The sequence below is a fragment of the Saccopteryx leptura genome, chromosome 7 (assembly GCF_036850995.1).
Source record: "Saccopteryx leptura isolate mSacLep1 chromosome 7, mSacLep1_pri_phased_curated, whole genome shotgun sequence".
NCBI lineage: Eukaryota > Metazoa > Chordata > Mammalia > Chiroptera > Emballonuridae > Saccopteryx > Saccopteryx leptura.
In genome coordinates, this window is record NC_089509.1 from 51,972,402 (window position 1) to 52,000,196 (window position 27,795).

Below are 27,795 nucleotides of genomic sequence, written 5' to 3' on the forward strand. Positions count from 1 at the left end.
ATAGATCCTGGTTTGGTGCATGCAGAAGTCTGTCTGTCTGCCTCCCCCCTTCTCACTTCAGAAAAATACAAAATACAAAAATAAAAAAATGCAAATGCAAATAATGAAATCTCAAACACATAACTCAATCAGGTGTCCTAAGCATGCCATATTAATTTTGAAGGACTTCAGTCCTGCAAAAGTTTTCATTTGCATTGCTGTTGAATGATTTACATTTGAAGACTCATTTGATGTCAGCTCAATGTGAAAGCAATGCTTGTGCCTTACCTTGGGGAAAATGCTTTCCTGATAACAATATTTTTCTTATCAAGTTATTCTACTTACACACTGATTTGTTCCAAAATGTTTTTCCTTTCTCTAACAATGTGCATTTGAAGATAAAGATAGAAGATGTTAATGATGAGTTTGAATGTGAATTTAACAAAGTTTATAAGGGTTAGCACAAGAATCTGGCTGATTGATTATTTCATCAGAGTTGGCCTTTCACACTGTTTTAAGACCTTTCTTTTAAGTTTTTAAAAGGGTTTGTTCTCATCTGCCTTTATATCCTTTATTATATATCACTCATTACAAACCAATCATTTTGTTTTGGGACGTCTTCTCAAGATAACAACTTTTATCAGTCTGAAAACTCTTTAATTTAAAGGAAAAGTTTGATTAGATGATCTGTTTTTTACATGATAAAGAATCGGTGCTTTTGTCAGCATGCATTTGGTCTTCCTCAAAGCATTCACTTATTGTTCACAAATGACGCAGCATATGAGCTGGGATGCTAGATTCCAGTCCTGTTTGAAGACACTCAGTGGTTTTAACAATTTTTAGAGGGTGATTAGTACAGGAAAGATGAGGGCTGGGCGTCTGGGAGTAGCGACAGGCCTTCTGGGGGTCAAGCCCTCTAACCCAGTGGTCCCCAACCCCTGGGCCGCAGACCAGTACCGGTCTCTGGGCCATTCGGTACTGGTCCACAGAGAAAGAATAAATAACTTACATTATTTCCGTTTTATTTATATTTAAGTCTTAACGATGTTTTATTTTTTAAAAATGACCAGATTCCCTCTGTTACATCAGTCTAAGACTCACTCTTGATGCTTGTCTTGGTCACGTGATACCTTTATCCGTCCTACCCTAAAGGCCGGTCCATGGAAATATTTTCTGACATTAAACTGGTCAGTGGCCCAAAAAAGGTTGGGGACCACTGCTCTAACCCATAATAACAGCAGTCTTTAAGTATAATGAGTATGTCCAAAGTCTACTAATAAACTAACATACTTTATGGGGTAAATGAATTTCTGTCTAGAACACAGCAGTCATTACTTCAACAATAAAGTGATTTTTAACAAGTCAAGATGTTTAAATAATTGAATGATCTGCATTTTTACTTTCCTTATACAAATAAACCCCTCATAGTTTGTTTAATTTGGGCTTTAGCTTTTCAGGTAGCATATAAAATTATATTCCAAATGACTGATTTAATCATAAAGTGCAGTTATGAAAAGAATAATCTACTACCTGTTAAGATTTGGCAATTTTATGTTATAATAAGTGATAAATAAAGAAAAATTAAATCTTTGGAAAATTATTATCTTTTCCTTTGCTGTAAAATTGGCAACAACAATTATTTAAAATAGGAAGTGTGTTACATTTAAACTAATCATATCCTAAAAGTTGGAAGAAAAAGTAAACTAACATAGTGTCAGTCATCCCTTTGGGTAGTTTTTATCTTAAAACTATAGCAATGAGAAGTGATTTACAAAACTGTCTCAAATCCACATATTAAAATTGCCAACAGGCATTTGATAAGGACTAACTGCATGTTATCAAGAGCTATGCCAGCAAAAGATATATATCTCGGATATTTAGGGCCCATGTTCAACTAAACTATTTAATTTGCTTACTTATAATCTTTGTGCTCTACACTTACATCAAAAGTTCTAAAATGTATTTTGTCAGATGAAAAATATAATAAAATGCTTCAAATTAACTAATCATAAATTCAATCTAAAATCAATAAAATAATCTTCTTTGACTTTTTCTGCAGGTTTTTTTTCTTGGTTTGGTGAAATCTTGGTCATAATGAAAGGATGGGTGCTTAATACAAGATATTCATTTCAAGTAATGGTAAAGAAAATGCAAATATTAAAAATATTTTTATGTTCTTCTGCATACTATATTTTTGTTCATTTTTACCAATATAAGTGTTTTTACCAAAAATTGAATATTTTTTTTTGACAGATGCAGAGTCAGAGAGAGGGACAGATAGGGACAGACAGACAGAAAGGGAGAGAGATGAGAAGCATCAATTCTTCGCTGTGGCACCTTAGTTATTCACTGATTGTTTTCTCGTATGTGCTGTGACTGGGGGGCTACAGCCAGTAATGTTGGGCTCAAGCCAGTGACCTTGGGCTTTAAGCTAGTAACCTTTGGGTTCAAGCCAGCAACCATGGGGTCATGTTTATGATCCCACGCTCAAGCCAGGTCCCCGCGCTCAAGCTGGTGATCCGATGCTCAAGCCAGCGACCTCGGGATTTTGAAACTGGGTGCATCCTAGTCTGATGTTCTATCCACTGCGCTATTGCCTGGTCAGGCAAAAAATTGAATAATTTTAAAAATTGGAGTTTATATAGCAATGTTTCAGAAATTAACTGATTTATTTATATAACATGTAATAAAAATTGAAAACACTGTGGCATTAAATTTCATACCATAATAAATTAATAATATTTTTTATGTCTTTATAATTGTGATAGCTCCAAGATTTTCAATTGTAGAAAACACATAAAATTCTATAGTAAATACAATCTCTGTGAAGAATTTATAAATTAGCTGTCTATAACTTATATTTGTTATTAACTATCTGTCATGGTGCATTTGGGACAGCTCCAGCTATTATGATATGATCAATTAATTTCTCATGTGTGTGCATAAAACACATGCAAACATGTTTTATTTCTTAAACAGAAGGATACTTAAGACTGTACTAATTCAGCCTGTGTTGATGTTATAAATGTCCAAGTTATGCAATAGGCAATTAGCAGCAAAATATGCCTGATAAAAAAACACTCACTTTCTTATTGATATAGTACGGGTCCAGGTCTTCCAGCGGCTCTGACACCATCTCAGGAGGAATGTCTCCATAAATAAAAGGAAGGTTCTTTCCAGCTTCCAAGTCACTATTTGGCTTTGGGCCATTTTCATCATCATCTTTCTTGTCTGGTTTGGGATTCTTAGCCTTTTCTTCTGCAATGCGCCTTTCAATAGCCGCAAGAGATTCTCTGGTGAAGAAGTTGAAGCTGTCAGGTCCTGGTGGTACAAGCACTGTTTGCTCCATCTTGTCATCCTGCACATTTTAATTACCATTTACTCTGCATATGAAAGTCCTAAAAAAAAAGAATGTTAAAATTTAAGATTAAAAGATTTAATATTTATAAATTCTTGCATTAAATATTAGAAGATTGATTTTTCCCAATTAAATTGAAATGTAATTACTACATATAAATTCTCAGTAAAAACGTTTAACATTAGATGTAACATTTTAACAAAATTTTTAAGTAAGATTACTATTAACTATAGGTATAGAATTATACATATCTTTAGCACTTACTCCAGTTGCTTTGGGAGTAGAGAAAAAAATCACTAATTTGTCTTAAGTGACAACTTACTCTTCAGCAAACCCTAAGTGTACAAGTCCTTGATATAATACTGGCACAGATGTAGACTTGAATAGCAACTCCCCATTTCTTCCTAACCCAGGCCCTGGCAACGACTGTTCATTCTACTTTCTGCTTCTATGAGTTTGGCTTAACAGATATGGTTTATATTAGGATTTTGTTAAGTGTACAAATGATGTTTATTCATTCTTGTAAATTGCAGGTACAGGATCTGTGCCAGGCATTAAGAAAGAGGTTCAAATCTAGCCTTATTTAAAGTACATTAGGCTAAATACCAACATGTCCTTAATGGGCTGTTCACTCTGTAAGATAGCCAGATGGGGAAGCAGCCCCATAGAGACAATGGTTAGCTCATCAACAGGATGAAGTGGAAAGGGAGCTGTCTCTAAGAGAATATAAAACCCAACCTTCTTGCTCTGACAAATGGCTCCGGGCCAACATGGTCAGAATGTTTTGCTACAACCAGCCTTAATGACCAACTAGGTGGATAGTCATTGCTGTCCTTCAACTATTATGAAACTGAGACACCTAGGACTGTGAGCTGCTTGTGTCATTTGCCATGCTGGGGTTGGCTTACCTGTACACATACAAAAAGACAAGTCAAGACTGGACAAATGTCATTGATAGGACTAAAATAGAGAGAAATATTAGACTAAAAAGAAATTACTAGATTGGGTAGTGGTGGAAGAAGATAGCTAGAGATACAGGAAACAGCAAGGTTCTCCTACGTCTAGAAAAAATGACCAGAAAGAAGACAGGATACCATGTGCTCAATAGGAACTGCACTGTTTTGTGGTTGTTGTTGTTTTGTTTTCTTTCACTAAAGCAATAATAACAGTCTTGCTGATACTATAGTCCTAAACATATAATGAAAACCTGAAGCAAAACTCTCAATCCAGATAGCAGAGTCAAACCTGATCTAATGCCAGAGGCCAAATCCCAAATGTATTGTTTTCAGGCATACTTAATATGAGCTCAAATTTCACAGGTATTACTGAGCCAAAACTTCCCAGAGCCTAAGCTACTACTTGGCCACAGGTTTTCTTTGGACACTACATTAACTCATTAAAGTCAGCAAGCTATGACACAGTTAATTGCATCTTTGGTGTATATGAATTGCAATAATAAAATTGCAACTATAATTATTCTGTGAAGAATACTATAGGGACCTCAAATTTCATTGAAAGAGGTTTTCATTGCTGTAAGGTTTTTGATCATATTTTTCAGTGGGTGACCAGATTGAAAGAGGGATTCAAGTCAAAATTTGTACCCTCAGTTTAGTCCGTTATCTAACAAACTTTTCAGAAGTTCTTACAATCCACCTGCAATCACTGAAAAAGCAAAACAATTACATCAATAATTTTGAAACTCAAATGTAAAATAAAAAATTATTGATTTTAGTGAGAGAGGAAGGAAAGGGGAGAGAAAGACACATTGCTTTGTTTTTCCACTTATTTATGCATTCATTGGTTGTTTGCTCCATGAGCCCAAACAGGGGATCGAACCCACAACCTTGGTATATTGGGCGATGCTTTAACAAACTGAGCTACTTGCCCAGGAGGGCACATCAATAAATTTAAATCAAAGAAAACTTTACTTCTCCAATAAGGCATCAAGAAAATAATGGCATTTATTTATTTGGAAATGAAAGTATAGGTTAACCAAAATTTATAAAGAACTTCTAAAACTGAACACCAGGAAGGTAAACAATCCAATTAAAAATGGACAGAAGAACTGAATAGACACTTCTCCAAAGAGGACATACAGATGGCCAATACACATATGAAAAAATGTTCAACACCATTAATCATCAGAGAAATGAAAATTAAAACCACAATGTGATACCACCTCATACCTGTCAGAATGGCGCTCATTAACAAATCAACACACAGTAAGTGCTGGCAAGGGTGTGGAGAAAAGGGAACCCTCTTGCACTGCTGGTGGGAATGCAGACTTGTGCAACTACTGTGGGAAACAGTATGAAGTTTCCTCAAAAAACTAAAAATGGAACTGCCTTTGACCCAGCTATCTCATGTTTAGGAAAATATCCTAAGAATACCAAATCACTGATTCAAAAGAAGATATACATTCCCATGTTCATTGAAGCATTGTTTACAATAGCCAAGATCTGGAAACAGCCCAAGTGTCTGTCAGTGGACAAGTGGACTAAAAAGCTGTAGTACATACACACAATGGAATACTATGTGGCTGTGAAAAAGAAGGAAATCTTACCTTTTCAGAGGGCATGGATGGACTTGAAGATTATTATTCTAAATAAATTAAGCCAGAAAGAGAAAGACAAATATCATATGATCTCACTTCTATGTGGAATCTAATGAACTAAGTGAACTGAGGAATGGAATAGAGGCAGAGGAGAGATCACAGAGACCAGTGGGGCAGTGGTCAGAGGGAGGGGGATGAGGGGATGGGATCAGAGAAGGTGAAGGGATTAGTGAAATTATATATACATAACACAGAGATACAGATAATAGGACAACAAATCCCAAAGGGAAAGGGGGAGGGGCGGGCAATGCGGGACAAGGGGTGGGGGTGAGGGAATTATATTGAGTGGGACACTTGAATTCATATTAACACAATAAATTAAAATTAATAAAAAATTAAAATGAAACAAAAAATGAACAAAAAAATTGGTGCATTTTCTCACAAGGAAAGTACTATGACAGAAATGTTATATATGGTGTTTGTTTTTAATTATTTTTTAATTGATTTTTAGAGAAAGGGGAATGAGGAAAGAGTGAGAGAGTGAGAGTGAGAAAGAGAGAGAGAGAGAGACATCAATTTGTTGTTCCACTTATTTATGCATTCATTGATTGGCTCTTGTATGTACCCTGACCAGAGCTGAACCCACAACCTTGACATATTAGAACAATGCTCTAACCAACTAAGCTACCCAGCCAAAGACTAATTAATTTTTTGATAAAAATATGTTTAAGTGATATAAATTCAAAACATTCAACAAAAAATACGTGTAAATTATTCCTTTCACCTTGTTCTCCAACACTCAAAGCCTGTTCCCAGAAGTAACCACTGTTATTTGTCTCTATTTTTCTATAGTAGTTATGCAATAGGTATACACTAATCACATAAGCATATGCAAACATACACATATTCTGTTTAAAAAGACATATACACAGTATTTTTCTGTATACAGTTTTATACCCTGCGTTTTTAATTTAAAAAATATATTTTTAAAGTTTATTCTTTGTCAGTTTTTATAGATTCAATTCTTTTTTATCAGTTACATGGTTTTCAATTGTTTGAAAGTACCATAATCCATTGAATCAACTCCCCAGTCATGGGTATTCAAATTGTTAATAATATTTGGCTATTGAAAATAAATCTGCAATGAATATATTTTATACATATACTTTCACATATATGTAAATTTATTTATGGTATTACTTTTTAAAAGTAAACATGCTTGTGCAAAAATAAATCTTTAGTTATGGTATAATGGCATAATAATCTCTATGAAACTTGCATGGATTGATTCTCTTGACAGGAATGTAACACAGTGTGTGTTCTACATCCAAACCTCATAATATTTTTATGAGGTTTTAAAATTTTTCAGTCTGATTAGGGCAAAAATAAAGTCATATTATAGTGTTAATTTGCATTTGTTTTACTATGAGAAAAGCTAAACTTTTTTTCATATGTTTAAGAGCTACTTTTAATTTTTTTCAGTGACTGCCTAAAGAACTCATGTTTTCATTTTATTTTCCTTTTTAATCTATAGCACCTTTATAGATATGGCATTAGCCATATAATTTTGTGATGTGGGGACTTTATAAAAAGTATGTATTTTCTGACTTTATGATCTTTTTGTGTTACAGATTTAAAATTTTTAATTAAACAATTTAAAATGTTTATATGATGATCTTACTTTAATTCTTCCTTGGTTTCTAGATTTTATATCATGCTTAGGAAAGTACCATATTCCTGGAGATGTGAAGGAACATATCATATATTGTGTTTTCTTGAACATTTAACAGTGTTATGGTTTTATTTTATAAATATAAATTTGTAACCTCTTTGGACTTTGAGTTCTCTATGAAGTGAGGAAGAAAGCCATTTCTTCCAGTTGTTCCAACATTAATTACTGAATAAATAACTTTTCTCCACCAATACATAATGCCACTTTCACAGTATATTAAAAATATAAATACATATTTATTTATCTGAGCTCTAAAGTTGGCAACAAACTTTATAATATAACCCTAGTTATATTTTCATTAAAGATATACATCAGCACTATTATTTAACAATTTTCTGGAGTTATAAACCAACACAATTAAATATGGGAAATGATTAATTCTTGTAATATAAAGATAAAAGAAGTAAAATTATAATTATTTACATATATAGGATTATATGACCAAAAAAACCCTCAACAGCACCATTGAAAAAATCCTACAAGCAGTAAGACAATGAAGTTGTCTAAGTTAAAAAGTAACATAAAAAGTTCAATAGACTTCTTTTATAGGAACAAGACTTGTTGAAATATATCATACAATGAGAAAACCACAGAGACTTTCTTACTAAGATTAGAAACAAAGCAAGATGTCTCACCTCATCTCTCTTTTCAATATCATCCTGGAAGTCTTAGCTAATATAATAGGACAAGAAAAAGAAAGAAAAGGTATACATATTGAGAAAAACAAAATAAAAGTATTTTTGTAGTTGATGACATAATTGTTCATATGGAAAATCCAAAAGAATTAACAAAAAGTTCCTAGAGCTAATACCCAATAATAGCAAGGTTGCAGGATACAATGTTAATATACAAAAGTCAATCACTTTCATATACACCAACAATGAACATGAAATTTGAAATTAAAAACATAAAACTATTTATATTAGCATCCCACAAAATAAAATACTTGGATATAAATCTAACAGATTATGTGCAAGATCTATATAAGGAAAACTATAAAACTAATTAAAAAAATCAAAGATCTATATAAATGGAGAGATATTTGCTGCTCAATATTATTGAAATGTGAGATCTTTCTAACTTGGTATCTATTGGTCTACTGACGTATTGATCAATGCAATATCAATCAAAATTCCCACAAGTTATTTAGAATCAATAAAATGATTCTAAAGTTTATGTGGAGAGAAGAATGACCAAGAAAAGTCAATACAATATTGAAGGAGAAGAACAAAGTTGGATGACTGACACTGCCCTACTTCAAGACTTACTATATAGCTACAGTATTCAAGTCAGTGTGGCATTAACAAAGTAATACACAGAGCAACAGAACAGAATAAAGAGACCAGAAATACCCACATAAATATAGTCAGTTGATCTTTGAGAAAAGGAAAAAGGCTATACAATAAAGCAAAAATAATGCTGGACCAACTGGATATCCACATGCAAAAAAAAAAAAAAATCTGGATACAGACCCTACTCCCTTCACAAAAATTAACTCAAAATTGATCAGAGACCTCAATATAAAATGTAAAACTATCAAACTCCTAGAAGGCAAATTCAAATAAAATTTAAATGATCTTTGGCTTGGCAATGAATTTTTAAATAAACACTGAAAGCACAATCCATTAAAGGAATACTGACACTAAAGGAATCCATTAAAGAAGTAATAGACTTAATTAAAATTAAAAGCATCTTCTCTGTGAAAGACAATACCAAGTAAATAGAAAGACAATCCACAGAAAATATTTGCGAAATCAAAGTTGATAAAGGATTCAGCCAAAATATGCAAAGAACTCTCAAAACTCAAAAATAGCAAGCAACTTGAGTTAAAAAGTGGTCCAAAGCCCTTGAGAGGTATCTTACCAAAGAAGACAGACAAGTGGTAAATAAGTACCATGAAAAGATGCTCCGCATCATGTTGTCAGGGAAATGCAAACTAAAACAACAATAAAATACCACCACACGCCTAATGGGATGGCCAAGATCCAGAACACTGATAATACCAGGTGCTGGCTAGGATGTTGCTGAATAGGAAGTCTCATTCATTGCTTTTGGGAATGCAATACAGCCACTGAATGGTACAGCCACTTTGGAAAACAGTTTGATAATTTCTTACACCGCAAAACTTACTCTTCTCATACAATGCAGAAACTTCCCTCCTTGGTGTTTGCTCAAATGATTTAAAACCTATGTCCACACAAAAACCTGCACATGGATGTTTATAGCAGTTTTATTCATAATTGCCAAAATTGGAAGTAACCGAGATGCCATCCAGTAGATAAATGGATCAGTAAACTGTAGTACATAGTGACAATAGAATATTATTTAGTACTAAGAGGAAATAAGCTAATACGCTATGAAACAAACTGAGTGGAAGAAGCCAATCAGTCTGAAAAGGTTACATTCTGTATGATTCCATCTATATGGCATTCTGAAAAAGGCAAAACTATGGAGACTATAAAAAGATCACTGGTTGCCGGGGGTTGGGAGGAGGGAAAGATAAATAGGTAAAGCACAGAGGATTTTTAGGGTAGTGAAAGCTTTCTGTATGGTACTATAATGGTGGATGCATGCTATTATACATTTATCTAAACCCATAGAATGTTCATTACCAAGAGTGAACCTTAATGTAAATAATGGACTTTGAGTGATAATGATGTGTGTCATTGCAGGCTCGTCAGTATAACAAGTTTACCCTTCTGCTGATAATGGACTGTGCTTTGTGAAGACTGGGCATATATATGAACTCTATAATTTCTATTTGATTTTGTTATGAACCCAAAAAAGTCTATTTAAAAGGGGAAATACAACTAATGAAATTTTCATATGTAAAATATGAGTTTTTTAAAGTTTTTAATAAACTGAAAAGAAATATAAATAGATGAAAAAACATATCTTATTCTTAGATAGAAATATAATAAAGATATAAAATTTTCTTAAGTTAATGACTAATTTAGATGCAGCCCCCACAAAATAACAGGAAAATTTTAGAATTATATGAACTTATTTAAAACTTCTATGGAAAACTAAACAAACAAAAATAATTTAAAAATTCTTAAAATAATCCCGGGTTTCAAATTCTTCTTTATTATAAAAAATGTATAAATTATAATTTTCAAATGATAAATTCCCCCCCACTAATTAGTTTACTTATATTCAATTCTATTGCATTATAATTAAAAAATATAGTTTACATAATTTCTGTTTCTTGGAATTTATTGATAATATTCTTTTGTACTAATTGAATTTTTTTAAAGATTTTATTTATTAATTATAGAGAGGGGAGAGAGAGAGAGAGAGAAGGGGGGAGGAGCAGAAAGCATCAATTCCCATATGTGCCTTGACCAGGCAAGCCCAGGGTTTTGAACCGGAAACCTCAGCGTTTCCAGGTTGGCACTTTATCCACTGCGCCACCACAGGTCAGGCTGAATTTGTTTTTTAAATGATTTCCCTATAACACAGAAAAGAAGCTTATTCTTTGCTTTAGATATAAAGTTCAGTATGTCTCAATTCTTGATCTATTATGAATTAAAAGTGGTTAATTAAAGTCTATTTTTAATGTGTTTCTTTTTATTTTTGTAATTCCTATAACTTTTGTTCTCTGAAGTTTAATGCTTTGTTATTTGGAATGTAGATATTGATTCCAGATTTCGAAGTAAACTAAACCCTTTATTACCTTACACAACCCTCATATCACTTTAATTTCTTTCCTCTACAAACAACTTTGCCTGATACCATAAAATGACTTCTACTTTCTTCTCACTTGCTTTTATCTAGTATGTTTTTATTTATTTATTTATTTATTTATTTATTTATTTATTTATTTATTGCATTTTTCTGAAGCTGGAAACAGGGAGAGACAGTCAGACAGACTCCCGCATGCGCCTGACCGGGATCCACCCGGCACGCCCACCAGGGGGCGACGCTCTTCCCACCAGGGGGCGATGCTCTGCCCCTCCGGGGCGTCGCTCTGTCGCGACCAGAGCCACTACACAGCGCCTGGGGCAGAGGCCAAGGAGCCATCCCCAGCGCCCAGGCCATCCTAGCTCCAATGGAGCCTTGGCTGCGGGAGGGGAAGAGAGAGACAGAGAGGAAGGAGAGGGGGAGGGGTGGAGAAGCAGATGGGTGCTTCTCCTGTGTGCCCTGGCCGGGAATCGAACCTGGGACCCCTGCACACCAGGCCGACGCTCTACCACTGAGCCAACCGGCCAGGGCCTATCTAGTATGTTTTTGATTATCCATTTGGTTTCATTCTTCCCATTTCACTCCTTTAATGCTTTCATTAATGTGTATATGTTCATATTTTATACAGAGGTTTGTGTTAGTTATATATGACCATTGTAGTTAATCTGTGCCTTTTAAAAGGAGTGCCACATTGTAGATCATTGTCAATGAAGTTATATAGAAGAAACAGAAATGTTTTGCTAAAAGCCTTCCTATTCTTCAGAAATAGTTTATTTGAGAAAGTCTTTTATGTAAATTTCCCTAATCACTGCTTATCAGAACCAACTGGGGAAATAAACAACCAGGAAGACAGAAAAAATAATTTTACACTGACGAACACAATCACTTCAAATATAGTATATAAAATTATAAATTAATTCAGACACTGATATTACATTTATATGTGAGCAATGTAACCCATATTATAATGATATCATACTGAGGTTAATGAAAGTATTTCTTCAATAATAAGTATAACTTACATTTAAATAGTAGTAAAAATATGGCCTTGGCCGGTTGGCTCAGTGGTAGAGCGTCAGCCTGGCGTGCGGGGGACCCAGGTTCGATTCCCGGCCAGGGCACATAGGAGAAGCGCCCATTTGCTTCTTCACCCCCCACCCCCTCCTTCCTCTCTGTCTCTCTCTTCCCCTCCCGCAGCCAAGGCACCATTGGAGCAAAGACGGCCCGGGCGCTGGGGATGGCTCCTTGGCCTCTGCCCCAGGCGCTAGAGTGGCTCTGGTCGCAGCAGAGCGATGCCCGGAGGGGCAGAGCATCGCCCCCTGGTGGGCAGAGCGTCGCCCCTGGTGGGCGTGCCGGGTGGATCCCGGTCGGGCGCATGCGGGAGTCTGTCTGACTGTCTTTCCCTGTTTCCAGCTTCAGAAAATAAAATAAATAAATAAATAAATAAATAGTAGTAAAAATAAACCTTATATCACATTAATTATAATGAAAAACCTATTACATAAGTTTACTTATGGGGTATCTAAAAATTGTCAAATACAATTAATATTAATATTTTGTCAGAAACACTATAGAAAAGAATATGTTATATTTAAAATCTGTATATACAGTACTTTGCTAAATAATATTGAAATAAATCAGGAGTTTTCCATTTATACTTGAAAGGGACCCTCACTCTCTACTGTAAAAATTTACAACTGAATTCTTTAAATGGTCCTAATTAATGAAACTATACCTCAGTGGACAAAAAGCAAAGTAGAATTTGTGAATGAAAACAAATAGTAATATCACCAATAATAATTATTGTGGATGGAGGAAGAATAAGAGGGGGGAATGTAGTAGATATACAAATGATAAATAAAAGTAACAATACATTTGGTTTGATATCAAACATATAAAAGAGGAGCTAAGTTGTAGTATTAGAATATTTTAAGATTACTTCACATTCTTGGGGAGCTTTGTAAAATAAAAAATTACTACTAATAATATTCTGCATTACTTCTAAGAATTTCCTAATTCATTACATTTATTATTATAATAAATGTTCCATTCTGGATGAGATTTTTGCTTTTGGATATTTCATATCTCCTTTTCACAGAGATTACATATGTAATACATATTGGACTTGAGTAAGCATGTATCACAGCCAAAAGACTTGGTTCTGAGGTACCTCAGTGAGAAATATGGTCTTGGTTACCTTCATAGGGCAGATGGAGAGCTTCATTTCATGTAAGCTTAACTCATGAGGTCTCACAGTTCAGACTGCTTTGGGCATCTGTATTTTTCCAGCCAAAAAGTAATATCTACAATAGCTCAGAATGAAGCATTTCATTTTCTCCAAGGCATTTCACACAGCCATCTTAATCTTTTAAATGTTTTTGTACTTGAAGAAATGTGGCCTTTTCCCCAACATGTGGAAGTCCTGGGTTTGATTCCCAATCAGGGCACACAGAAGAAGTGACCATCTGCTTCTCCACCCCACCTCCTTCCCTCATTCTCTCTCTCTCTCTCTCTCTCTCTCTCTCTGTCTCTCTCTCTCTCTCCCCCTCCTGCAGCATGGCTCAAATGGTCAAGCAGGTTGGCCCTGGGCACTGAGGATGGCTCCATGGCCTCTTCTCAGGTGCTAAAATAACTTGCTTGGTAAGCAACTGAGCCGGGGCCCAAGATGGGCAGAGCATAGCCTGGTAGGGGGCTTGCAGGGTGGATCCTGGCTGGGGCACATGTGGGAGTTTGTCTCTCTATCTCCCTGCCTCTCACTTAATGAAAAAAAAGGAAACATGGCTTTTTCTAAGTAAATTATTATGCTACTTCTTTTGGGGAGCACCTCTAGCCATGATTACCCAGGCCTGAGTGGGCAGGTCTGCCTAACTCCACAAAGTTTGATTAACAGGACTTTTGAGTTTGTACACAAGGCTACATTTTCCAAACACACTTCTGTGAGGTTATAAGATGATACTCTGCTACTTTTCTGTTTTAGTCCTCTGTTTGTTGTCTTTTTTCAGGATCCATGTGAGAAAGAGGGATGATATTTAAATGCTTCCTTTAAGACAGTGGTCCCTGGCCCTGGCCAGTTGGCTCAGTGGTAGAGCGTCGGCCTGGCATGCAGTTGTCCTGGGTTCAATTCCCTGCCAGGGCACACAGGAGAAGCACCCATCTGCTTCTCCACCCCTCCCCCTTTCCTTCCTCTCTGTCTCTCTCTTCCCCTCCTGCAGCCAAGGATGCATTGGAGCAAAGTTGGCCTGGGCGCTGAGGATGGCTCTATGGCCTCTGCCTCAGGCGCTAGAATGGCACTGGTTGCAACAGAGCAATGCCCCAGATGGGTGGAGCATCGACCCCTGGTGGGCATGCCGGGTGGATTCTGGTTGGGTGCATGCTGGAGTCTGTCTGACTGCCTCCCCGTTTCCAACTTCAGGAAAAAAAAAAAAAGAAAAAGAAAAAAAAAAAGACAGTGGTCCCCAACCCCGGCCGCAGACTGGTACCGGTCCATGGGCCATTTGGTACCGGTCCACAGAGAAAGAATAAATAACTTACATTATTTCCGTTTTATTTATATTTAAGTCTGAACGATGTTTTATTTTTTAAAAATGACCAGATTCCCTTTGTTAAATCTGTCTAATACTTACTCTTGACGCTTGTCTCAGTCACATGATACATTTATCCATCCCACCCTATAGGCCGGTCCGTGAAAATATTTTCTGACGTTAAACTGGTCTGTGGCCTAAAAAAGGTTGGGGACCACTGCTTTAAGAGACTTCCAACATCCACAACTTTGCATTCTGGTGCCATTGTGGATTTAGGAGAGCAATAACATAATTGAGTAACTTTTCATGGGATTTTTTTTTTTTTTTTTTTTTTAGTTTCACAATGTCCTTAAATTTCATGTTGTTTCTAAAGCTTAGAAGTAATTGCCCCTCTCCATTCTCTTCCTCTCACATCGCTGAGAAAATTCTCTCACCTTTTCCATCAAGCTTTTACTGTTGCTATTATTTTATGCCTTATTTGACCCTGCAAAAAATTTACATGGAAATAAATTAATTGACTAATTGATGAATGAACCAAACATATTGTCTTTAGTTGTTACAGGTTGTAGCTTTTAAGTGTTTCCTTCCTGACAAGAGTCTATATGTACTCCTGAGTGCAATAGTATTTTTTTCTCTTTCACTCTCTCTCTCTCTCTTTTTTTTCTTAAAGTGATAGTAGAGGAGATAAAAAGAGACTCCACATGTGCCATGATTGGTATCCATCCGGAAACTGCCATCTGGGGCCAATGCTCAAATCAACCGAGCTATCCTCAGTGCCTGGGGCTGACACATGAACCAATCGAGCCACTGGCTGCAAGAGAGGAAAAGAGAGAGAGAATGGAGAGAGAGAAGAGAAGAGAAGTAGATGGTTGCTTCTCATGTATGAACTGACTGGGGATCAAACCAGGGACATTTGCACCCTAGGCCGACATGCTATCTACTGAGCAACTGGCCAGGGCCCTGTAATAGTATTTTGATGTTGATGTGGAACAGGTCATTAGAGTTTACAACATAGGCTTTTAGGAAGAGAAGACTTAGTTCTTGCCTCAACCTCTGAGCTTCTGAAATGTTAAGTAAATTATTTTAAGAATATCAGACAAAGATAAGTAAATCATAAAATCAAGATATAGCAAACATTGAAAGAGAAGCTAGAGATCATCTAATCTATCCCTTTCACTTAACAGAAAACAAAGTGAATCAGACAAAGTAAAGCTGACACTTTTCCATTTAGAATTTGTGTGCTTTCTACCTCCAAAATAAAGATGTGGTCTGTCCAGGGCCACATAACTTATTAATGATAAAACCTGAATCAGAAATTTTATTTCCTGATTCCCAAACCAGTGCCCGCAATTCTCTAATAATTCTGAAATAAGTTTCACGTACTTAAATGGTTTTAAACTTAAATAAAATATATGCAACTATAACACAAGTAGCCGTGGTAAACTAGTATTCACTCAATGAATTACATTCCTTGGAGAAACACAAAACACCTGATGAACTATATTTCCACAGTCGATTTATATTTTATTCCTAAAACTTTTAAAAATTTGCTAAATCAGCTAGTTATCAACTTAGCAGATGATTTTATATAATTCACCTGTCCCTCTTTACCTCTCCAAAGGTTTCCTAACACCAAAGTTACAACATAATCATACAGTATTTATGTATCTTGGCCACCTTATACTATATAATTTGAGGTGGAAAAATCCACATATCTGTGATTCTATCTTTTTTTTTTTTAAAGAGAATTTTTATTTATTTATTTATTTTTTAATTTTTTTACTTTTAGAGAGGAGAGAGAGAGAGACAGAGAGAGAGAGGAGAGAGAGACGGGGGGAGGAGCTGGAAGCATCAACTCCCATATGTGCCTTGACCAGGCAAGCCCAGGGTTTCGAACCTGCGACCTCAGCATTTCCAGGTCGACGCTTTATCCACTGCGCCACCACAGGTCAGGCTGTGATTCTATCTTTAAATTGGTTTGATATTCATGCTGAGAAGAAAACAGACTCCTGCCGAAATGACTGCCAGCTCCTGGTTGAGTCCCTTCGCTGTTCTGGGAATAAACACCATTTGGGGATGGCAGTTTGTGGAAAGGGTTTGAGTTGACTTTCTGGTGTTTCAGCCACCCACTTTACAAAAAGACTGTCACTGCCAGTAATAATACACATAACGAGGTAAAACGTATTCTTAAGTTGGGATCTCACATAACACTTTTTCTAATACCCATAAATTAAATTGCCATACCTAGGATTTCACAAGCCTAGGAAATATTGTTTTATAAATTTCTTTCCTAGAAATAATTTAGTTTGATATGTTTATGATAAAGTATTTCATTTGGCTTTTAATAATATCCATATTTAGTATTATAATTGAGATTAACTAAATAGCATAAAACATTTATTCTTTAATAACTTTATAATCTACCCCTAAGTTTTCATGCCACATGAAGGTTACATTTAAAATAAGGTCATATACATAATGTATGTCTACATCTGCATTTGTATATTTTAAGAGCATTTTTCAGAACATCCTAATAATAATAAACTATGAACTACAAATTCATTCAATCCACTACTGCCTTTGCAAATTCAATATCAATAAGCTACTTTTTCTCAAATTGTCTACACAATTAATAACTTTGTTGAATAGATGACCTACATTTGCTTCAAAGTTAACATAGGAGTTTGATAAAAAGTACTGTGTGATTAACTTAGATAAAACACTGCATTTTAGGCATGTTTGGAACCAAGATTATATAACACATCACTCCTTTATTAATATTTATAATGTTGTGCAATTTGGGGCATGTATAATATTTTGCCTCACTGTATAATTATTAAATTAAATGTTTAGAAAAACAAAAAAGAACCTAATATTCCAGTAGCATCAATTGAAGTTAACTTTGAATATAATCCTTGTTTGGAAATTTGCCGGAGGCAATATTTGTTGATTTTAAAAGAATACATAGACTCACTCAAATCAGTTCCCATAATGTGCTTGACCACAAATATGGTGTTGTGGCTTGTGTTCTTGCTTCACACAGAGCTTTTCTAAACAAATTTGGTTCTAATAGATATTATCCTGACTTTAATCCTATTTTTCTTTGAGCTATGGTAAATTTTATTTGGCAAAATAATTCATTGGGTCCAGTATTATATACAATTGCTTTTTCAGATCATGCCTTAACTACATAATCAGTTTTATTCCTGAACTCCAGAAAACACTCAATCCAATAAGATTTATCTTGCACTTAATGCATTTATAAGTAAAATAATGCTTTGACAGTATGAAGTACTGAAATGCCTGTCTCCTACATACTTAAACTGAGATACTCAGCCATTAGAAAATCCTTACGTGGTGCCATCATTTACTTAAATATAAATTTGTGCATGCTCTGCTTATATCTTTTCCTTTTTCTATTAGTTCAGGCAAACTGAATTGTGAAGTCTTTATATCTCAGAAATTTTAGTACAGTAAACAGAAGCTTCTTAGAGTCCATGCTTTCTTCTTCCTCTCTCTCTCTCTTTTTGTGTGTGTGTGTGTGTGTGTGTGTGTGTGTGTGTGACAGAGACAGAGAGAGACAGAGAGAGAGAGACAGATAGGGACAGACAGACTGGAAGAGAGAGAAAGATGAGCAGCATCAATTTTTCGTTGCGACACCTTAGTCTCTCATTGATTGCTTTCTCTTATTTGCCTTAATGGGGGGGGGGGGCAACAGCAGACCGAGTGACCTTTTGCTCAAGCCAGCGACCTTGGGCTCAAGCTGGTGAGCCTTGCTCAAGCCAGATGAGCCTGCGCTCAAGCTGGCGACCTTGGGGTTTCGAACCTGGGTCCTCTGCATCCCAGTCTGACGCTCTGTCCACTGTGCCACCACCTGTTCAGGCTCTTCTATCTCTTGGTAAAATTTAAAAGGCAATAGAAATACGATGTTACAGGTTCCAGAGCAGGGGAGAGAGCTGCACACGTGAGAAGTGAGAATGTGTAGATGGGGAAGGGGATGGCAGTGCTTTGGGAAGGCAATACAGTCTCAGAGGGGAGGCTGGATCCTTGCTAGAGAGGACCTTAGTCTTACTCAAAACTCCTACGCACTAAGCATGGCACAGGGGCCTTAAGGACTTAAAGGGGATAAAAGGGCACCTCAGTGGTATTCAACTGTGATAGACGCTCAATCACTTGCAGCTAGTAAGAGGATAATACAGCTCCAGCAACTGTCATGTGACTGGCAGGCCCTCCTGGTAGATGGAGTTCCCAGAATGTATTTTTTTTTTACCCTGTTGTCATTTGACCATGTGATTAGCTTTGGCCAATGGAAAGTGAGAACACAAACATAGTCTTCAATCAAATAGAAACTTTCAAGGCGATGTTGTGGTGCCACCCCACCTCTTGTTCTTTTTCCTCTGCCCCAAGAATGGCATGTCTCAAAAAGAGGCTTCTCCTTCAGCTGGGTCCTGGAACAAGAAGATGCATGGGGAGAAGTGCCAGGGCCAAAGGAAAGTTGGTAAATTGGGTTGTTTAATATAGCAAAGCTGACTAATCTGTCAAGAAAGCCACTTATCAATGACCAGATAAGTAAATTGATTAAACAAATAATAATACAACATACTATCTTTTAAAAAATATTATTATTACTTTACAAATGAACATATTCAATATTTTTTATTTCTCTTGAGTAAATACGCCAGCTTGGTATTGCAGGGTCAAGGAGTACCTGTATTTTTTTTTTAATTGAATGTATTGAGGTGATATTGGTTCATAAAACCATACAGGTTTCAAATGTACAATTCAATAAAACATGTCTTCACCCTGCATCATGCACCCTTCACCAGTGAAGTCTCTTTCCATTTCTATTCCTCCCCACCTTTGCTCACTTTCACCATTTTTTCGACTGAGATTCAGTTGTGCTGTACTTTATTAGGCTCTGCCTTAGTTCTGTCATGAAGAACATAAGTATCATTAGAATGGTTTTTTTTCCTTATAGGGAAGACAGTCATACAAAGTAGGATGGTCGATAGCTCACATTATAAACCTTGTGAAAATCAGGACATCTTGATAATCATACTCAGAATGATTTAAGAGAATACCTTTGACAAATGTAGTTAGTTGGTATCTAGCCTGACCAGACAGTGGTGCAGTGGGTAGAGGGTCGGACTGGGAGGCAGAGAACCCAGGTTTGAAACCTTGAGGTTGCCAGCTTCAGCACAGGCTCACCAGCTTGAGTTTGGGGTCACTGGCTTGAGCGTGGGATCATAGACATGACCCATGGTTGCTAGCTTGAGTCCAAAGGCCACTGGCTTGAGCAAGGGTCTCTTGCTCTTCTGGAGCCCCCCTCTACTCAAGGCACATATGAGAAAGTAATCAATAAACAACTAAGGTGCTGCAACAAAGAGTTGATACTTCTCAGCTCTCTCCCTTCCTGACTGTCTGTTCTTATCTGTTCCTCTCTCTGACATTCTTTCTCTGTCTCTCAAAAAAAAAAAAAAAAAAGAAAGAAAAAGAAAAAAAGTACATAGTTATTGCTTTAATTATAAAACCAGTTATTTATGTCAAATTCTTTAGCAAAGGATTTTTCTATGTTAGAAAATAATCTTATTTGGGTGGGTCACAGAGATTTGGGAGGCTGTAAAAAGCATAAGGTTAAATGCCTATGGCTATGTCTGTTGTTGCAGATTTTGGGCACCTGAGTGTGAAGTGATAGGTACTAAAAACTGAATATGGGCCCTTCAGGTCTGTTCAGTGAGAACTGAGAAAGGAACTGCTTAAATTTGGGGGGTACTGGGCAGGTTTTGAACAGAGTGGATTACCTGTAGAGCAGAATGGGCAGTGGCCAGTCCTGTGTACCTGCTCACCTCTCCCTTTCTCGTTGCTCGTCTTTTCCCTCCTCACTTGCCCGAGTCCCCACTCCTGGCTTTCCCTCAGCCCCTGTCTCACTTCTGTTGCTCCTTTTTCCAACAATACCCGCCTTCCCACCTCATTTGTAGAAATGTCAGGAGTCCGAATTAAAAAAAACAACAACAAAAAACAAAAACTGAAATTGTTTTGAAAACCACTGTCTAAAAGTAATTTAACATAAAGTCCACCAACAGCCAGACAGAATGAATGCCCTTACTCCTTCACTCCCTCAGGCCATGCGAGTCATTTGTGCCAACAGGGCTGGTGAAGGTGAGAGTTATGTGGCTATAAGTTACAGTCCAGGGAAATAGTGCTGGAATCAGCATTTGTCCTTTTATTGCTATGGGAATAATGGGAGAAAAAGTTCAGGCTTACTTGGTACAATTCCTTTTGAAGAAAATAGAAGCCAGCAATTGCATTAACATACGATTATCTAACCACTATGATGTGCATCTGAAACTAATAGAAAATAGTATTGAATGTAAAATGTAATTGAACCATACAATTTTTAAAAAGGAACATAGACTAGATAAAAACTACAAGATGTTGGGAGAAAAAAGGTTTACATTCTCTAATCATTTCACTGAAATAACATAATCAGTTATATAAACCCATTTGGGACTCATGGCATGCATAATTAGGCTTCTCTTTGGTAGCATCATTACTGAATGTTTAGGCATTTGTGTTCTTAAGGACTATTGGGCAAATGAGTTTGTAAAATCTGTATTTTTTTAGTTTGCTCACTTTTATTGTTCAAAAATGGCGCTGGGCAGCATCAGGTATATGTCTGTGAAACTGCAAATCACCTTCCTGCTTGGGAAGAGCCACTGTCTTGCTAATGTTTGCTGGAGGAGAGGTTTTTGTGCCAGAAAGTTTTGAAGAACAGAAGAGAAGAAGGAGGAGAGGCAGAGAAGGAAACCATGTTGGCAGAGAAAGAGAGAGAAGGTGTACAGATGGGGAACCAGAGGTGAGGGGCTTTTGTGAGCTCCGCTGAGACTGGTGGGGCTTTTGATTCTAGGAGAAACTGGAGAAGATTCTTCTGGTTATGAAACTGGAGAACGTGTCAGTGGCTTTGGGAGCCCTGAGTAAAAGGGAAGTGTTTTCTCTGTGTGTGTTGCTTATTGGCTGGTGAGAGACTTGAATAAAGGAATGGCCCACCATTTTTTTGGCTCCACTGTTTCTTTACTGTCTGCCAGAATCCAGTGAGAACCTGCATGTGAATGGCCACATTGGTAACTGCCAAGACTACTGGCCATACAAAGACTCATAGTTATTTTTAATTTTTTAAATGACTTTCATCTTTCACTCTTATGAGCATTGCCTGGATAACTCAGGGTACAAAATGGTTTAGTACACTGGTCTTGGTTAAAGTCATCCATTAGCTATTATAGTTCAATCTAAATTGAGTGATCATCACCTGATGATTATCACAGATATGTTTAGAAAAGACACCACCAGATGTCCAGCATGACTGTCATAGTAGAGACTTAGCTAGGTCTATTCATGTCTGGATTGAGACACATAATATGTGAAATCAATTGTCTTCAATTTTCAAATATTTATTAAACACATACCATGTACTGGGCATGAGTTGTAAAAGATAGAAGTTGGAAAGTGGAAAAGAATAACATTGGGCCTAACCAGGCAGTGGCACAGTGGATAGGGTTATCAGCCTAGGACACTGAGAATCTAGGTTCAAAACCTCAAGGTCCCTGGCTTGAGCGCAGGCTCATCAGCTTGAGCACAGGGTTGCTGGCTTGAGTATGGGATCATAGACATGACCCCATGGTCCCTGGCGTGAGCACAAAGGTCCCTGGTTTGAAGCCCAACGTTTCTGACTTGAGCCCAAGGTTTCTGGTTTGAGCAAGGCCTCCCTGGCTTGGCTGAAAATCCCTGGTCAAGGCACATATAAGAAAGCAATCAATGAACAACTAAGATGCTGCAACAAAGATGTTTCTCTTCTCCCTCACTTCCTGTGCTTCTCTCTCTGCTTCTCTTTCTCTTGCATATGCACTAAAAAGAAAGAAAAGAAAAAAAATAATATTGGTAATACAAAAATATAAGCAAATTTCTTTTACAAACTGCTTCATGAAATAGACTTTAGTCTACTTGAACTTTGACTTTGGGATATAAGTATTTCTGATCTTGATGGATTATTAGTTTTTTAAAGTTTCAGAGTGGAGGAAAATGGAAGTTGAACATCGAGGCATTGAAAAATGGACATACTAATCAACCCCATCAGACAAGTCAGAGAGAGAGAGTGAGTGTGTGTGTGCACATGTGGAGTGAGCTGCAACACTGTTCTGAATTGTCAGTAAACTGTGTTTTATAAACAGGGCAATCATTGGGCCATCTGTACTCACAGTATCACACAAAGTTACCTTTTCTTTTTTTTTTTTTTGACAGAGACAGAGAGAGAGAGTAGAGATAGGGACTGACAGGGATAGATAGACAGAAAGGAAGAGAGATGAGAAGTATCAATTCTTTGTTGAGGCTCCTTCATTGTTCATTGATTGCTTTCTCATTATGTGCCTTGACCGAGGGGAGAGGGGACTACAGCAAGAGTGACCTCTTGCTCCAGCCAGCAACCTTGGGCTCAAGCCAGCGACCTTGGGTTCAAGCCAGCGACCATGGGGTCATGTCTATGAACCCAAGCTCAAGCCAGAGACCCTGCACTCAGGCCTGCTGAGCCTGCACTCAAGACTGTGACCTCAAGGTTTCAAACCTGGGTCTTCTGAGTCCCAGTCTGATGCTCTATCCACTGTACCAACGACAGGTTAGGCCAAAGTTGTCACTTTAACGCTCACCTCATTTAAATATATTTTTGATACATCAAATTGAATATTAATAAACATGTGAAACAACAAAACAAAGTTCAATGCATGTCCTGAATTTTTTTCACTGAGCCACTTTATAGTGCTGATGTCTTTTTTCAGGTGCCAGTGGTGAAGAACTGGAAAAAGTTAAAATAACAATCCCTTAAGATAATAATGCATGCTTTCTGATCCATATCTGTTTTTCCATCTCAGAAGATTTTCTAAAACTTTAGTGCTAAAAAACAAATTCCCTTTTTGTTATTCTCAAGAGCAGGCAGCAGCTGAAGTCATTCAATTATATGATTTGTTAAATAAAATCTTGTAAATAATTCAAAAACTGTTATGACATTCAACAAAAGCTTACACTAAAATTATTTTTTCTTTTGTTTAAATTCCCAAATATTTCTGACATGCTACTCCATTCCCATCCCCAGTAAAGTTCCAAAGCCCCTGGGCTAGGCAGGACATTATTGTTTTTAAAATGTTATAGAGTAGGCCTAGAAGGGTGATCAGTTTGCTGTGACAACTGCTGTTCTCTCTGGATAGAGCATGGGGTAGAGGAAACATAAGGGTGTCCAAATCCCAACTCATCAGCTGGAGATGGGCTGGAAACAGGAAGTAGGGAGAGCCAGGGCCAGCTTAAGCCATGGAGGATCCTAGTAACCAACATGCTGATTTAAGAAATCTAAATAGGATTGCCAGAAAAACTACATAACACTCCGTTAAATTGGAGCATCATATAAACAACAGATTTTAAAAAGTAAAAGCATATCCTATAGAATATTTAACTTACATTAAAAATTTGTACATTGTTTATCTGAAATTCAAATTTAACTGGGCATTCTGTATTTTTATTTGTTAATCTGACAATCCTGAATCTGGAGAATAAAATTCTTTTCACATTGCCTAAAATTCAATTAATTAACAGTTTCAATTCAGTTAATAAGCTTTTCTTTTTAAAAGACGAATATCTCTGAGAAGTATACGGGTTACTCATACATCAGTGTTAATTAATTTAGAGACTGCCTACTTCTCTAACTTATTTTTCTGTACCAAAGTGGGTCAAATAAGACAGACTAAAGGTCTTGGATTTTTGTTGTTGTTGTTGTTGTAAGAGCTACAGTGTGGGTTTGGGTAGGAACCGTTCATTTCAATGGAAAGATACCTATGGATGAACTATTTTTATTGGGAATTATCTGACAAAATTATCAAATGCCAAAGAGTGACCAAATTCAAAAGGTTGGAATGAGGGGAGAGTTTAAGGTGTAGTGACAGAGAAAACTCATTTATTCTAGAATTTTTCTTAAAGATAAGTTTAATGAGGGGAATCAGTGGTGCTATTTATTTTTCAAAAATGGATAATGGTAAATGTTAAAATCATTGACAAGTAGATTTTCACAAATAGTGGAGATATCACAATAAATTAGTAAAACTGTCTAACTTCACATTTGAAAAAAGAATCATTTCTTTAGGTGATTATAGTTACTCAAGTCAATAAAGAATTGTTTTGCATTAAGCTTAAAGGAAGAGCCTGACCAGGCAGTGATGCAGTGGATAGAGCATGGGACTGGAACACGGAGGACCCAGGTTTGAAACCTCGAGGTCACCAGCTTGAGTGCGGGCTCATCTGGCTTGAGCATGGGCTCACCAGCTTGAGTGTGGGTTCACTGGCTTGAGTGTGGGATCATAGACATGACCCCATGGTCGCTGGCTTGAGCCCAAAAGTCACTGACTTGTAGCCCAAGATTGCTGGTTTGAACCCAAGGTTGCTGGCTTGAGCAAGGGGTCACTTGCTCTGCTGTAGCCCCCTGGTCAAGGCACATATAAGAAAGCAGTCAATGAACAGCTAAGGAAACTAAGGAGCCACAACGAAGAATTGATGCTTTTCATCTCTGTCCCTTCCTGTCTGTTTGTCCCTATCTGTTTCTTTATCTGTCTCTGTCACAAAAAAATAAAACCAAAAAGATGCCCCCAAAAAACAAAACAAAAAGTTAGAGGAAGAACACCATTTATAAAGGTGAATTGAGCATAGTGAATTTCTGTGTCCCATTACTGGGTCATACAGCCCCTAGTAATGTCTGTCTTCCCAGCCAGAAAAGTTGTCTTTCCAGGTAATAGAGACAGATTTTCACTATATTTATGCACACATTATCCAGATGAATGCCTGTGGTTAGAAAATCAACATGTTACCATGACACAAACCAAACTCCTACCTTTGACTTGTCAGCCCCATGTCTGATTAGGGAACCATAAATGAAAAGAAAATATTTACTTACTATAACAACAACTTTCCTGATAATGTTTCCTAAGAACTTCAGTGTATAACTAGAGCAGCATTCTCAAATAAAATCTGGAAGTATTTTTTCCACATTTAGAGCTCTGCCTTTATGCTCCCTAGAAAGTGCATTGAAACCTTTAAAACTCAAGGAATCCACCCCTGAAGTCAAATAAGCAGCTTTGATTTTGTAGTTCTACTTCAAAACACTGAGAGGAGACACTGAGAGGAGGCCCTGGCCGGTTGGCTCAGCGGTAGAGTGTCGGCCTGGCGTGAGGGGATCCGGGTTCGATTCCCGGCCAGGGCACATAGGAGAAGCGCCCATTTGCTTCTCCACCCCCTCCCTCCTTCCTCTCTGTCTCTCTCTTCCCCTCCCGCAGCCAAGGCTCCATTGAAGCAAAGATGGCCTGGGCGCTGGGGATGGCTCCTTGGCCTCTGCCCCAGGCGCTAGAGTGGCTCTGGTCGAGGCAGAGCAACGCCCCGGAGGGGCAGAGCATCGCCCCCTGGTGGGCAGAGAGTTGCCCCTGGTGGGCGTGCCGGGTGGATCCCGGTCCGGTGCATGCGGGAGTCTGTCTGACTGTCTCTCCCCGTTTCCAGCTTCAGAAAAATACAAAAAAACCCACAAAAAACAAGAAACAAAAAACAAAAAAAAAAGCACTGAGAGGAGTTCCTGGCCCAACAGAAATAATAAATGTTTCTTGAAAGGATAAATGGTAGATGGATGAATAAATAGAGCTCTTTAGGAATATATGTTAAGGTTGCCTGAATCTTAATCTATCAATTGATGGGTTCTAAAGCCACTGCTCATTAAAAAAATATATTTTAATGTATTGATTTTAGAGAGAGAAGAAAAGAGAGAGACAGAGAGAAACATCAATTTATGTTTTACTTATTTATGTATTCATTGGTTGATTCTTTTTTTTTTTTTTTTTTTTTTTTTTGTATTTTTCTGAAGCTGGAAACGGGGAGAGACAGTCAGACAGACTCCCGCATGCGCCCGACCAGGATCTACCCGGCACGCCCACCAGGGGGCGACGCTCTGCCCACCAGGGGGTGATGCTCTGCCCCTCTGGGGCATCGCTCTGTTGCGACCAGAGCCACTCTAGCACCTGAGGCAGAGGCCAAGGAGCCATCCCCAGTGCCCGGGCCATCCCTGCTCCAATGGAGTCTCAGCTGCGGGAGGGGAAGAGAGAGACAGAGAGGAAGGAGAGGGGGAGGGGTGGAGAAGCAGATGGGCGCCTCTCCTGTGTGCCCTGGCCGGGAATCAAACCTGGGACTTCTGCACGCCAGGCCGACACTCTACCACTGAGCCAACCGGCCAGGGCCCATTGGTTGATTCTTATATGTGCTCTAACTGGAGATTGAACACACAACCTTGATTTGTCAGGATGATGTTCTAACCTCAGAGGTTTGGGGAGTGCATCTTTCCCCATTAATGACTTTGCTCCTTTGTCGATTTTATTACTTTACTCTTGACTCAGTAGGTCCTAAACAGCAAACTACACAAAGAAAGAAAGAGAAGGTAATTTCAGATGACCATGTATAAATGTGCTAAACCTGAACAACCATATAAGAAAGAGAAAAATGCTCAAACATCTGTGTACATCATAAACCCATATAGACTTTTGAGTGATAAGGCAATTATATTTTCCCTTCAATTTTTGAGGTGATGCAATAAATTCCTAGCAAAAGCCTGAGGATAAATAGGGTTTGGCAACATTTAGCTCTCCTTAAACAGAGTCAGGCCATAAACTCTTTTTTAGTCCCCACAGTCAACAGATAACACATTGACCCTTGGACAACATAGGTTTGCAATGCTTGGGTCCACTTATACAAGGTTGTTGGTTTTTTTCAATATAACATGGTATATAATACATTTAATATTTAAAATATGTGTTAATCACTGTTTATTGTAAGGGTTTCTGTCAATAGTAGGCTACTAATAGTTATGTTTATGGGGAGTCAGAAGCAATATGTGGGTTTTTGA

At 37.3% G+C, this 27,795-nt stretch overlaps 1 protein-coding gene across 1 annotated transcript in view; it reads right to left on the minus strand.

The window, feature by feature from the left end:
• The window catches only part of LOC136378263 (sodium channel protein type 1 subunit alpha), a 142,795-nt gene that overhangs the window by 95,315 nt on the left and 19,685 nt on the right, over positions 1–27,795 (minus strand). Inside the window, exon 2 of the mRNA XM_066344943.1 lies at positions 3,065–3,377. Within this exon, the coding sequence (XP_066201040.1) occupies positions 3,065–3,328 (264 nt within the window). The 5' untranslated portion in view covers positions 3,329–3,377. The remainder of the gene's footprint in view (positions 1–3,064; positions 3,378–27,795) is intronic.